Genomic DNA, 14,822 nt, shown 5'->3' with positions numbered 1-14,822 from the left:
TCAGTAGTCTGGCACATAAAAAAACAAGGAGGAACCAGATTTTACCCCCTTTGTCGAGAAGCGCTAAGAGTTTGGCAATGGGCAACATCTTCCAACCACTTTCTGGTGGCAATGCACATCCCAGAGACATCCAACATGATTGCAGAAAAGTAGAGCAGGGTCATATTGTGGCCACACGAGTGGCCCCTCAATCAGAAAGTAGTGGAAGATTCTTGCTGCAACCTTTTTGCGTCTTCCACCAATGCCAAATGCAGCAACTACTTTGCCTAATCCCTCCTATGGGGGAGTCACCAAGGGATGCCTTTGTTCACAGTTGGCCTCCTATATGCTTTCCCTCCGATTCCTCTGACTCCCAAGTTATTGCAGGAAGGAAGTTTGTTGCAGACCGTGGTAATCCTGATTGCCCCCTATTGGCAGATTTGGTTTCCCTTCCTTCAGCCTCATCTTCTGGACAAACTATGGATTCTGAACCTGGCTCCAGATCTACTGATGCATCCGTCGGGAATGGGACATCCCAGTCTCCAAAACCTCAAACTGGCAGCATGGCTGCTCCAATTCCTTTGGTTGCTAGGTTTCCTCCCCGGTAAAACATATCTTGTTAACCTCCCATAAAACCTCTACATGAAAATTATACAAGAGTAATGGAATAGGTTTGTAATATAAGTGATAACAAGACAGATCCTTTTTCTCCACCCATACATTCTATCCTAGAATTTCTATCAAAAAACATTTTCATGAAGGTATGGCATCCTCCACTATCAAGAGTCCAGTTAGCAGCAATTTCGAATTTCCATGTGGACAAAATGGTGCTGCTATGTCTCAAAGGTTTTGTAAAGCTTTTTTGAAAGGCACTACAATTACAAGACCTCCATACAAAAACCCAACTCCTGGGATCTGAACTTCATCTTGTCAAATGTTATCTTTCCTCCCTTTGAACCTTCAACCACATGTGATCTGAAACTCCCATCTTGGAAAACACTCTTTTTAGTGGCTATTACTTCAGCTAGAAGAGTTTCAGAACTGCAAGCTTTGTCTGTCAAGCCTCCATACCTAGTTTTTCATGAAGACACGGTTTCTTTTCGCACTCATCCTTCCTTTCTTCAAAAGGTTGTGTCGGAAAGTAACCTTAACCAATATATTGAGTTGCCAGTTTTCTTCCCAAATTGCCAAAACAAGGGAGAATACTCACTCCCATCTTCTACGTAGACAGTAACGTTTTTACTTGCACAGAACTTCAAAATTGAGAAAATCAGACCAGCTCTATTTCTTTCTCTGACATAAGGAAAGGTCAATCAGTATCAAAAGTTACTTTATCTAGATGGTTCATTCTTTGTATTTCCTACATTTAAAACTCTAGGAATAGAGCACTTCCATTCCCTATTAAAGCTCATTCCACCACGTTGATAGCTACTTCTACAGCTTTCCAAGCACGGTTACCTTTGGATAACATCTGTGCTGCGGCCACGTGGGTGAAACTCCATACCTTTATAACTCATTATAAAGTGGATTTGGCCTCTAGGAGTACAGCGTCTTTTGGTTCTATGGATGTTCCTCGTGTTTCACTGTTGCAGTCATCACATTTGGGTTATCCCTGCCAGGGTAGCCCTCAGTCGGCACGAATACCAGAGGCTTAGTGTTTCTGTCACGGTTGCCGTTGCTCCAGGACTGACGTCATGCCGTCAGTGGTATAAAATCAGGCAGCAAAACAAGTTCTACATCAGTCTTTCTTGCTGAGGATCTTGAAGCAGAAGCAGTTTGCATGACTGCCAGTCAGCCGCTACCTGAGTTTTTCATTTCTGAATTGAAGTTGAAGTCTTCTAAAGCTAAGTCCCCTGTTGGGGATCCTTTTTTCTTGCTCTAACCAATGTCAGAAAAAGTTAACAATTGTCTCGCCTTTGGAAAGCAAATACTACACGAGACTTTCATTCTTGCTGCGTCATTTCTTTAGGTCCCGCTGTTGCTTTTGTGCTTTATTGATTGCAGACCTATACGTCATTGAGCCCTAATTGTGGCTAGATCTTTTCGCTCTCAGTCACTGAATTCAGATATGGCTTTGGTAAGCCATTTGACAATAGATCTTCCAAAAAAAGTAAGGATAAAGAGAGACAAACTGTACAGGTCCAAAACTGCTGATGACGCTTCCGTTAAGCTAGTCATCAGTTCTTTGGTCCTCAGTGAAGTGCTTTTGCAGCCCCTGCTGCCTGCTTCTGTGGATTCGTAGGCTGCTTCCCGAGACCCTTTTGGAGTCCGGTATGCTGTGAGACTCTTCGACTAAGGATCCTGTGGATGTCTCTACCTTGCACTGGCTTCCTAGGAAGTACTTCGCACTACCAGTACTTGACACAGACCGATGACTTCTTTCGCGTCTACAGTTCTTTCGAAAACAACCGAGTTTCTAAGGCCAGGGTATGAACCACACCCAAAAAACTGATGACCCAAGCTCAGGCACCTGCTTCCTTGCCTCAGTCTCAAATGCTTAAAATGGCGGAATACCTTATAGTCCTCATCAGAGGAAGCCAGGCTACTCCTTCCAAAAGAGAGAGAGACTTGTCCCCTGTAGTTTTATTTGAACAGGAGTCTGATGACTCTGATGCATGTGAATATGAAGATATGCAACCCCTCTCTGCTTATGAGGATTCTGATGCAGAGGAATCCATCCCTTTAGCCTCTCCACCCGAGGACTTTTCCTTTGGGGAAGTCCTACATACATTAAGGGAGCATTTCCAATGGGAATGTCAGGACTATCCTCAGTCAAAAAAGAGACTCAGGGAATTCTTAGATCTTCCACAGCACAGACCTCTGGCCATTCCTCCCATCCTGGATGTTGTGGATGATGTTTTTATGGAATCCAGTTTGACCCCTGACACCCTCCCTCCTGCTCCCAGGAAAACTGACAGGTACTTTAGAGTCCCTGACTCTCTCAAATGTCTTTTCAGAAATCCTACTGCTGATCTCGAGGTCATCTCTCAAGGACCTAAAGCAATCAAAGCAACTTCAGCTAAGAATCCCACCCCCTCAGATAGGAATTCCCGAGCATTAGACAGATGGGGTAAAAAAGTATACACATCTGCTACTCTTGCTATTAGAGCATTAAATTGTCAGTTCCATATGCTGAAATATCAGCAACATACCATGGAACTTCTCAAACAAAAAATATCTTCTTTCCCTGCTTGTGCAAAAAATAGAGAGTTACAAGAGTTAATGCATTCTCCAAGTCATGTAACTAAGCACACCTTACAATGTGGCTTTGACACCACAGAAGCATCTCACAGGGCAGCGGTGACTGGTTCTGTCCTTAGAAGTCATGCTTGACTTAAGGAACAGACCTTGCCAGACCATGTCAAATCCAAATTATTGGACACACCCTTGCACAAAGACAGCTTATTTGTCACCAAGGCAGAAGAGGTCTTAAAAGAGATGGAAGAAAAAGCTAAATCTATGCAGACAGTTAAAGACTTCTTACAGGTCCAGCCACCGACGTTAAGTAGGCATTGCCCCTCCAAGCACTGGTCCTTCCCTCCCCCTCCAGGTCAGCTCAGCCCAGACCCAGGGGAAGCAGCCCCCCCCCCAAGACAACAGCCCCAGGGAATGCAGCAATCTAAGCAATGGTGTTCCTCCTCTTCAAAACCAAGGAGTGCAAAGCCACCCCCTTATAGTAAGAATTCACAGTGACTTTACACTTCCACCCCCTCCCTCTGCCCACCTGCTCTTGCCCCTAGGAGGAAAACTCTCATTCCACACAAGCAACCGGGCAACTATTACCAACGACCGCTAGGTCCTCAACATAATGTCCCAGGGATACAAATTTTATTTCCACACTCTGCCAACCCCAAAAGGGTTCCCAGGTCTTCCCCCAAACCAGTGGACAGAGGCCAAAAAGCAAGTCCATTCCCTGCTCTCTATGAGGGCAATAGAGCATGTTCCTGCAGAACAGATAGGCCAAGGTTTCTATTCCAGACTCTTCCTAGTACCCAGAAAAGAGGGCACATGGTACCCCATCCTTGATCGATCCCATTCTAAACATCTTTCTGGTGATACCAAAATTCAAAATGCTCACCCTCCAGCAGCATCTACCTATGCTTTCCAAGGATGCTTGGTTAGCCACTCAGGACCTAAAAGAGGCCCACCTACACATCCCAATCAGGAAATTATGCAGGAAATACCTACATTTCAGGGCAGGATCACTGCACTTTCAGTTCTCTGCGCTTCCCCTTTGGCTTAACCACTGCTCCCAGAGTTTTCACAAAATGTCTGTCTCCCGCCATTGCTTTTTGCAGACAAAGAAATATTAAAATTTAGCCATAATTATTCTGCCTGATTCAGGCAGACAGTCAGGAACAGCTGCTAAAGCACCTGACCTTTGTAAAGGACCTAATGACCTCTCTGGGGTATACTATCAACGAAAAGAAATCCAAAGTAGTCCCCACACAAAAATTGTATTCTTTGGCACAAGCCTGGACACAGCATCCCAGATGGCATTCCTTACACCAGAAAAACAATCCTACCTGACAGCCTACTTCTCTCAACTAGCCACCAGGACCCAGTTATACGCAAGGAAAATCCTGTGAGCTCTAGGGTTCATGGCTTCTTGCATTCTACTCATTCAATATGCCAGACTGCATATGAGGAAACTATAATGGCACCTAAAAAGCCTTTGATGTCAGCACTCTTAAGACCTGGAAACTCTTATACCAATGATACTTTGTCTAAGGAAATATTTTATTTGGTGGGCAGCAGCATGCTACCACAGCAAGGGACTTCCCTTCTCATAACACCACGCCACCCAGACCCTCACCACAGATGCATCAGACTATGCCTGGGGTGCACACCTGGATGACAGGTGCATTCAGGGCCAATGGAGCCCAAAACAAATACATCTGCACATCAACTAAAAAGAGATGTTATATCAACAAACAGGGAGGAACTCCCTTTTAACCTCTGTGCAGGCTCGCCATGACCCTTTGGCATACGGCCTCAGCCATGCAACTACATCTGTTAGCACAATTCCTGCCAGGCTCTCTAAACTCCCTGGCAGACAACTTAAGCAGAAACCTGCTAAACCCACACGAGTGGCAGCTAGACCAAAGAACCTTCACCCTTGTAACCCAGAAATGGGGCACCCCGAAGGTCGACCTCTTTGCCTCCCACTCCAATCATTAGCTCAGAAAATTCTGCACCAGGAAACCTCACAGCAAGGCTGGAAAGTGGATGGTCTATCCTTCTTGTGGGTAAACCTCTCGGTCTATGCATTTTATTTTTTACCACTCATTTCAAGGGTACTGTTCAAAATAAGGGAGCAAAAACCGAGGGCAATCCTGATTGCCCCAGACTTGCTAAGTCAGTACTGGCACCCACTGCTGCACAGCCTGTCACCCCTACCACCATGGCACCTATCTCAGATCCCCTCACTCCTGACCCACAGGAATGGAGAATTCATGCATCCTCAATTGCAGACCCTCAATCTGGCAGCCTGGCTTATTCCCTGACCTCTCCTCAAGCTGCCAGTCTAAGCAAACAAGTTCTAGATGTTATATGTGAGGACAGATGCCCCAGCACTAGAAAGTCTTATGCTGACAAGTGGAAAAGATTTTGCACCTGGATCCAGGCTATGGGAGCAGGAATGGCACAGCCCTCCCTACCTCTCATCCTGGATTACCTGGCAGATCTACTACACAAGGGTATATCCTTCACTTCTATTAAAATTCATGCCTGTGCCAGCTCTGCTCATTTCAGCACAGAGCCACCTCTTTTCTCACACTTTCTCATCAAACGATTCCTAAGAGGAGCTAACAACTTGAGGTCCCCAGAAGAGCTCCTACCCCAGCTTGCGACCTAAACTTTGTGTTGGAAAAGCTCACCCTGCCCCCCTTTGAACCTGCAGCTTCAGCAGAGTTAAAATTTCTCTCTTGGAAGACAGCCTTGCTTCTGGCCATCACTTCAGCTAGAAGAGTATCAGAGCTAGAAGCACTTATGGCTGTGGAGCCCTTCATCATTTTCCATGCGGACAGGGTCCTACTCAGGACTAACCCATCCTTCATGCCAAAAGTGGTGTCCAGTGTGGCTCTCAACCAATCCATTCATTTTCCCTAACCCACAAAACAAGGGGGGGAAGGATTCTGCACTCTCTAGATGAGCACAGACAGCTCAGATTCTACCTAGACAGGACTAAATATTTTAGAAAAACTGATCAATTGCTAGTCAGCTTCACTGCAGGAGCAGAGGGCAAGGCCATATCCAAACAAACAATTTCCAAATGGGTAGCACACTGCATACATTTCAGCTACATACCTTCCCCCAAGGGGAGTCAGGACACATTCCACCAGAGCAGCCTCCACCTCTGCAGCTTCCCTCAGAGGGGTCCCCACCAGAGACATCCTGGAGGCTGCAACATGGACTTCTGTTCATACCTTCACCAAGTATTACCACCTGTCTATTTTCTCCAAATCCAGGGCAGGCTTTGCCACTGCAGTCTTGCAGGGCATCCTAGCCAGCCCCCCAGTCTTCTTGACTGCCTATGCCCTTTTCCTCAGCTTTGGGAATCAACTCAAATGTGATGACTGCAACAGTGAAATATGAAGAACATAATACAGTTGTATCCACTTATCATAAATATAGATGTTTGAGTGTACTCACTGTTGCAGTCCTGGTTTCCCTCCCTCCATCACCCTTGTCCTCTCTCTCTCTTTCTCTCTCTCTCTCTCTCTCCTTACAAGGAGTTTTTGGTATTTACTTTCTACTGGTGGTGTTCTTCCACCATAACCTAGCTCCCTATTGGGGGCTCTTGACAGAGCAAGAAAAACTGATGTAATAGCATCAGCTACCTGATCGTATTACCACTGACGACCTGACATCAGCTTTGGAGCGACAGCAACAGACACAGAAATACTAAGCCTCTGGTATTTGGGCCAAATGAGGGCTACCCTGTCAGGGATAACCCAAATGTGATGACTGCAACAGTGAATACATTTGAACATCTACATTTATGGTAAGTGTACACAACTGTACTTTCTGAGGAATATACTCCCATGAGCCTCCTAATAGTCAGGTTGCTTGGGACGTGGTCCACCACTGAGAATAAAGGCAAGATTTGACAACAACACAAAGAGAAGTGAATTACTTACCATAAAGTTCCATGTGTGTTGTCTATCTTGGCCTTTATTCTCACAACCCATCCTCCATGCCCCCCTTCCAGATCTCCTGGGAGATCAAGTGGACATTGGATTTAAGGGATTTAAGGATCTGCATAGCCTCAGAAAGACTAACTTTCACCTTTAATAACCATAATTACCCTTCATATAATAAATGTTTGCTGCTTTCCTTATAATTTCTGGTAGGGCAAACAAGATCTGAGGAAGTTGGGGAAATGCATTATGGGTTTGGGAAGGGTGCCCATGAGCTTTGCTGAAGTCCTCGAGCTTTTGTTAAGGCAGAGATGGATCTGACCCATCAGTGAGAATAAAGGCAGAGATGGACAACACACATGGAATGTTATGGTAAATACATAATTTCTTTTTTCTAGTCAATCACTGAGGATTGCAGTCAGTCAAAAATACCAGAAATGGACTTTCACACCTTGTTTTTCACAATGCATGTTGATGCAAATCATGTCAGTCTATTAGCACTTTAAGTGAATTAGAGCAGAACTTAAAAACTCTACCTGGTTTTGATCATTTGTCCCACCCACAAAAAAAAAAAAGCCAGTAGGTCTGCCACTACTGTCTGTCTGACAGCACCCATTAACAGCTTTACCATCTTTCAAAGCTGATGTGTATTTTCTCTTTGTTTCTCTAACCCGACGTACATGGAGCAGATAAAGCTCCATGCACAACAAATAATTATGATTGTGTTTCTAATCTTAACCCTGTATTATGTGTTCTTGACATGGATGCCAAGATTCACCTCTCAAGCTTCTCCCTCGAGGTGAATGTCCTAGTATCCATGTGACGAACACAATAACATGGATGCGATTGCAGACATTGTAATAATTCTCTATCTTATACCTGGTCAAGATGTGGAATAACATAACTTACTGTGCAGTTGGTAATTATGTTCATATAAGTAAGAGTTATTTATTACATATGTATTTTAATGTATTTTCCTTTGTACAAGTGATAATCACTTTACAGGATGGATCTCATATTATTTGCTAAATGTCTGATAATTCTATTTTAAGTGCCTTCATCTAGAAATCATTTTTTTAAACATATAATCTAGGTTTCAAAGGTGACATGGGTGCAATGGGAACTCCTGGACCACAAGGACTTCCTGGGCCTCCAGGACGTGATGGATTTCCTGGTACCAAAGGTAAGGATGCATGTTATTAGTGATGGTCATTTTTCTTTGAATCAAGTGTATGACATTGTTTAGGTATTTTCTATATGTATTTGTCTCACAGCAAAAACAGGAACCATAGATTTTTATGAGCTTTAATATTTTTATTTAAAAAATGTAAGCATGTTTTTGTAAAGCACTGTTAAAGTCTAACACAAAAATAAACTACAGAACAGTCGGGTAAAACATGGAACCATGGTTTATAAAAAAAACAATAAAAAAGGTAAAAAGTGCTTTGTCTCCTTCACAGTAGATACTTCTTCAGCTAAAGCACTAATACAATTTTAAAAAATGAGTAATTCAACTAATAAATGTACCTCACTAGACACCTGCAACACCTGGAGAGGCCACAAAAGTACCTCACAAAGAGGATCCTAGGCCTTAAACACTTGTCCTATATGGACAGATTAAAAAAACTCCAACAATTCTCTGTCTCATATCGCCTACTTAGTGGTGATCTCTGCTTGACTTACAAAGCCATGTCTGACCCAGCTCTTTTAGAAATGCTACATCTAAAGAAATTCCAATCCCTCTGCACCACATGCTCCAGAGACTACAACCTCATTACCACAATCAGCAGAACATGCTGGAAGGACAGATTCATAACCCAGAGACAGCCTATGCTATGGAATAGACTTCCCATACAGAGCACCTCACTGGCCCTCTTCAAGAGAAGTCTTGATGAGTGGATGGGAAACAGAAAATTCACCCTGGGGATCACTCCAATAGCTCTACTCGACAGCGGCATTGGGAAATGAGGTTGGGTGGCATGATGCCTGGGTAATCCTATGGGCTAGGCTTGTAAAGGCTCCAGAGCTATTAGCCTAGTACACACCTGTGAAACTATGAATAAAAACTCTGTTTCACGGGAAGCTTCTTCAAAACTGCTTTCAAATTTAAATGATCATTTAACTCTTCAGACCCATTTGTATTTAACACTTACCACATTTAAGTTTTCTAACCAAGTTGGTGGGCTGGTCCTCAGACCATTTTCAGGCACTACCCAGGCCAGTTAGGAATTCATAAATTTCAACAGATAGTTAGAATTCTATGGTACTGTATAGTACAGTGACTGTAACAGATTCATTAGCAAAACAACAGGTGTCTGCCAAGGAAAGTACAATTAAAGACCGTAGAGAATATTAAAGTATGAGATAATGTACAATTCAGAGAAAGTAACACAGTTTCACAGCAGCAAAAACTATATGTGATTAAAGACATGACAGGAAAAATAAGTTATGTACTTGACCATAATGTTCCATCTGTGTTGTCCATTTTCATTCTTCTTCACCTGTGGGTCTTGGATCTGGCTCAGCTGCATTTTCTAGACTTTGGATTCCAATCTCAAGCTCCTCCCTCTTCTCACAATGCACCACACTGTCTCCGATGGTCTTCGTGTTTCACTGTTGCAGTCATTACATTAGGATTATCTGCTTGCAGGTAGCCCTCAGTCGGCCTGATAGAGTCTTGGGTCCTGCGTCGGTTGCTGTCTCTTCTTATGTGTCATCAGGGGTATAAAACATGAAGCCGACATCATTACATCAGTCTTTCTTGCCGTGCAGTGCCCGAAGCAGAAGCAGTTCGCAAGTGCCAGTCGGCCGACTCCTGAAATTTTCATTTTCGAGTTTCAGAACCAAAGTCTTCAACTAAAAGCCAAGTACCTCATTGGGGAAACTTTTTCTTGCTCTAAACCGATGTGAGTAAAAGTAAATAATTGCATTTTTTGTGGAAAGCAAATACCTCAAAGATTTTCATTCGTACTGTATTCCTTGCCTAGGCCTTGACCATGACGTACCTCACTGTCAGTTTTGTGCCTTATTTAAACCACAAACTATCAGTCGTCGGTTTATTTGCACTTCAAAATTTTTTGGTGCTCGGTTCAGTTATCCTGATATCTCTTCGGTAAGCCATCCGACTACTGACATTCCAAAGAAACACAAAGACAGAGACAGGCCGCCCAGTTTGCCGGTACTCAGTGAGGCGCTTTCGCAGCCCCTGATACCTGCTACTTCAGATTCGCAGGCCTCTACTGAGACCCATTCAGAGTCCAGTATATGCCACAAGATGCTTCAACTGTGGAACCTGCAGATGTCTCTACCTTGGATGGGTCTGGAGCCACTGTGCAGGCACCGGCTTCTCAGGGTGTATTCAGGCCTACTGACTTGCATATTAAACCAGCGCCATCTTCTTCAAGGCCTAAAACTCGAACCATGCCTAGCAAACTGATGCCCAGACTGCATGGTCAGGCCTCTATGCCTAAAGAACAAATGATAAGAATGACTGAAGACCTTATTACTTTAATCAAGGGAAGCCAACCTTCCCTCTCTAAGAGATCTAGGACTGAGTTTGCTTATGATACTTCTGACCAGGATTCTGAAATTTCTGTTTCCTCTGATGACCAGGATTTACCCTTATCTACCTATGAGGATTCTGATGCTGAGGACTCTATTCCTTCTGCTTTCCCCCCAGAGGAGTTCTCTTTTGGTGAAACCTTGCATACTCTCAGGTAGCTTTTTCTTTGGGAAAGTCAGGATTTCTCTGATTCTAAAAAGAGGCTTAGTTGTTTCTTACTCCTGCCTCAGCAAAGGCCTTTAGCTATACCTCCTGTACTGGACATTGTTGATTATGCCTTTTCATTATCTAGCATGGCCCCTGACTCTTTACCTCCTGCTACCAGAAAACCTGATGGATATTAAGTTCCTTTTTAAAAATCCTACTACGGATCCTGAAACCATTTCACAGGGACCAAAGGGCATTAAAGCTACTACTGCCAAAAATCATACCCCCTCTGATAGAGACTCCATGGCGCTGGATAGATGGGGTAAGAAGGTATACACTTCTTAGGTTCATAGGTTTCATGTACTAGGCTGCCCCCGGCATTACAAGCCTAGCCCCTAGTTTTGTGTTGTTACACACCACCCCCTTTAGTGGGGACTAACTACCCATTATTTTGCTGTGTGCTCTCGAGCAGTGACAAGGTAATCCCTGGGTATATCTATATCCTCCATCTCCATCCATTGGTTTCTCTTTCTTTCTCACAAGGCCAGCGAGCCTCACATACCTCACATATACCGGGATTTATTTAGTCTTTGGGTGATGAATCTATCTCCCCCTATCCCTCTATTACGCCCTATTAATAGGTTTGTCGAGGTTCCCCGGTGGCTGGCTCTGTGGCTCTATTTTTTTTTGAGGTGAAGCATATTCATCAAATCTCTGGGTTTGACATGGCCTTGTGTGTTTCAAAAAAGGCTCTCTGAGCAGCTGGCGAATGAGACAGAGTGAAGTTCTTTCAGTTCTTCAGGACAGATGTTTGAGAGGAGAGACTTTTTATGGGAACTTTTTTGAACTGGGGCCTCCAGCAAGTGTTGGGCTTGTGGGTGATATAGGGGCATTGTGCTCAATCATTGATCTGATGTTGATGAGTGTGAGTGACTATGACTAGATGATGATGATGACTTCTCTATGACTGAATGCTCATTGATGGGAATGAGCAATTCTTAAGGACTTCTGCTTTAACTACATAGATTGACATGACTGTTTCAAGACCTGGGCCCCTACTCCCAAGAGCCTTCTTCTGTGTCACCTTTGCCCACATGTATGTAAATCTGTTGCCACCTATTTTTTCCGGAGGGTGGTACTTTGCATTTTTGGCATTTAACTTATTTGATATTTCTCTGGTGGTTTTCTACTTTAGGCTCTGGCACCAGTTATCCAGTTTGTTTCTGTGTCTTTTTTCTGTTCCCTAAGATGTTCAGAGTGTCCTTCATAGTGTTTTAGTAGTCAAACGTTTTTGTTTGTCATCAAGAAGACCCCAGTGTTGAGTGAGCCAGGAATGAGCCATGCCTGAAGGGACCACCCAGGACGCAGCCCTGGTGTGGACCACCACTTGTGACAGGCTTGAGTCTGACATTGACAGCTCAACCAGTTTCTGTTGAGGTTCTGTCACCAGATCACATTGTACCGTGAGTGTTGAGTACTGGTTAAATGTTGCTGTATCATTTGTAGATACGCCCCTGGTAGGTAGGAATTGTATTTTGCCCTATCGCCGAATTAGGCTTGGTGTACTGACTGCAAAACTCAACAAAAGCTTTGTGATTGTTTCAAAAAGTCAAAAAGATTAATCCCAAGTCTGCAAAAAATCCAAAGCCAAACTGGGATGGATCCAAAGTCTGCAAATTCCCTATGTCTTTATTTATGAGGTCCATTATGATCCTTTTATGGCTTTATGGCACCTAATTGTGAAGTGGGACCCTTGTCCCTGGGTGAGAGGTGGCAGCATCCAGAGTGTGACCACCACAAAACAGCTGTCCTAGCTGTGGTACGATAACCTCTATGAGTCATGAGCACACAGCTGTCCTGTTTGTCAGGTCCCATGCTCCGCTGTGGAGTGGAGATCACAGCCGTGCTGCTTTTCACAGGAGATGTTTAAGCTGGGTTTTTGTTGGGGGAGATGGAGCGGGGAGGGGATGGGGTTGAGAGATTGCACTGGCTGCAATTGGAGAAGCAGTTGGGATCTCTCCTTTTTGGGTAGTTCGATCATTTGCACTTGTTGTAGAATAGCCATGTCTTTACTGTCAGTTTCTAATTTAGCTGGTGAACATTTTATGATTGTCTTTGAGTGTTTGAACATTTTCTCAGCTTTAAGGTATTGGATTTTATGAGAGTCTTTGTATTTAAGGCTTTTTTTTGCTTCTCTTTTTTTTTATATTTCTTGCTTTTGTTTCTTTTGTTGTTTGCTTTTTACTTTACTTATAGCTTTTTTGGTTTTGCTTTCTTTAAGGATTTTGCTTGCCTTGGTTTAGTGTCCTTTTTTTGTTGTTGTAGTTGTTTATGGCTGCTAGTCTGTTTTGTATGTGTTTAGGGTCCTTGTAAGTGAGTTCTGGGCCACTATACTGCTCCTTTGAGATGCAGTCCTGTAGTCTTTAGTTGCAGCTTGGTTTGGAGTGAGTAGTTTCTACTGGGCTTTTTATTAGCCAGTTTAGATTTAGGAAGTCTTGCTAGTCTTTAGTAGAAGTAAGTTACTTTCGAGGGGGTCTTCAGGGTGGTGTGGCCCAGGTTGGAGGATGGGATCTATGATGTTTGTGATGTTTTCTGGTGGTGGGATTATTTCTCGGGGTTGGGGACTGTGTGGAAGTATGTTTTCCATGAGGGTGGATATGAAGATCTCATGTGTGATTTCAGTGTTTGGTTGTTGAATGGCATTTCCATGTATGTTGGCGTTTTTCTGATTGATGAGTTTTTGTTGTTGTGTTTGGGTGTCTAGTTTAGTATAGGGGTGTTTGTGTAGGGGTGTTGTGCTTCATGAGTTTGAAAGGCCTTGTTTTCTTGTAATTGGAGGTTCCTAAGCATATGGTGCCGGGTGAGTGCTCTTGTCTTGCTGTGGGTTTGCTGCAATTCCCTGGTATTTTATGGTGGGTCCTTCCCTTTCTTGGCCTTAATGTGGTGCATGTCTTGTCACATGGTGCGATGGGTTGAGCTGGGTACCAGGTGGTTTAGGAGCCTTGAACCAGTGACTGCCTCCTGCAGAGACTTTGATTAAATTTCTGTGGCTTTTGATATTGAGTGCGTGCAAACCAGATTTTGACTCTGGCATTGAGAGATTTTGATCCATGTTTTTTCCACTTTCGAGAAGGGGTGGTAGGTTTTGCTAGAACTGCTTTGCTTGGAATTTTTGAGCAGGCCACTTTGGCATTGGAAGTTTTGCACCCCGGGAGGCAGACTAGTGCAATTGAGCTTGCTTAAGGGTTTAGAATTTTCCAGCAAATTGCCAGCTAACTGGGGTGGCAAGAGGGTGATGATATCCCAGAGGCCCTCATGGCAGGCTTGTTGGTCTGGTATATCTTCCCTTGCAGCCAGACAGGTCCCAAGGTAGGAGACATCCTCAAGCTTGGTCATATATTGCAGGCAAGGGGCTTACAGAGGTAGGATCACATCTTATCTCATGGTTGTGAGGCCATTTGTCAGAATCATTATACTGCTCTGGTCAACAGTCATATAGTCAGGATTTGTACCTGCTGTAGAGCCCTCAAGGTCTTCTCAGGTGGTGAGTCCAGACGGAAACAGGTCTGAGTGCTATGTGGTCTCTGGATGCGAGGTCCTGAGTGCTGGACTACTTGTGACCTGACTATTACCTGACTCATGACTTACTGTAGATTTGTGTTGCTGACAGGAGCAGGAGGACTGTGGTGTCTGACTCTGTCTTGTAGGTCCTGCGTGTGTGTTTGGCCTTACTGTGTCATCTGATGTTGGACGTTTCCTGTGGTGACTGTGTTTTCAGGTCTGATGTTCTGGTGGTGGCTGTTATTGTGTTGGTATTGGTTTGTGTGTTTGTGGTTGAGGATTTGTGTTGGGTGTGTGTGTGTGGTGGGTGTTGTTGATGTGGTTGATTTTTGTCAGTGTTATGAGAGGTGGTCAGTGGGTCTATATGAGATGGATGCATAGTGTGTGTGTACTATTTGTTGTCAGTTCTATGTTGATAGTGTCCATACCTG

The 14,822-nt window shown here is 43.9% G+C and overlaps 1 protein-coding gene across 4 annotated transcripts in view; it reads left to right on the top strand.

Annotated features, from left to right (window-relative positions):
* The window catches only part of COL4A5 (collagen type IV alpha 5 chain), a 3,591,008-nt gene that overhangs the window by 2,586,514 nt on the left and 989,672 nt on the right, over positions 1–14,822 (top strand). For all 4 annotated transcript variants that reach the window (XM_044057208.1, XM_044057205.1, XM_044057207.1 and 1 more), the window contains one exon: positions 8,215–8,304. In XM_044057208.1, the coding sequence (XP_043913143.1) occupies positions 8,215–8,304 (90 nt within the window). The remainder of the gene's footprint in view (positions 1–8,214; positions 8,305–14,822) is intronic.

The sequence above is a fragment of the Protopterus annectens genome, chromosome 15.part0 (assembly GCF_019279795.1).
Source record: "Protopterus annectens isolate FY-2018-M chromosome 15.part0, PAN1.0, whole genome shotgun sequence".
Lineage (NCBI taxonomy): Eukaryota > Metazoa > Chordata > Ceratodontiformes > Protopteridae > Protopterus > Protopterus annectens.
This window is presented reverse-complemented; position numbering and strand designations above follow the sequence as displayed.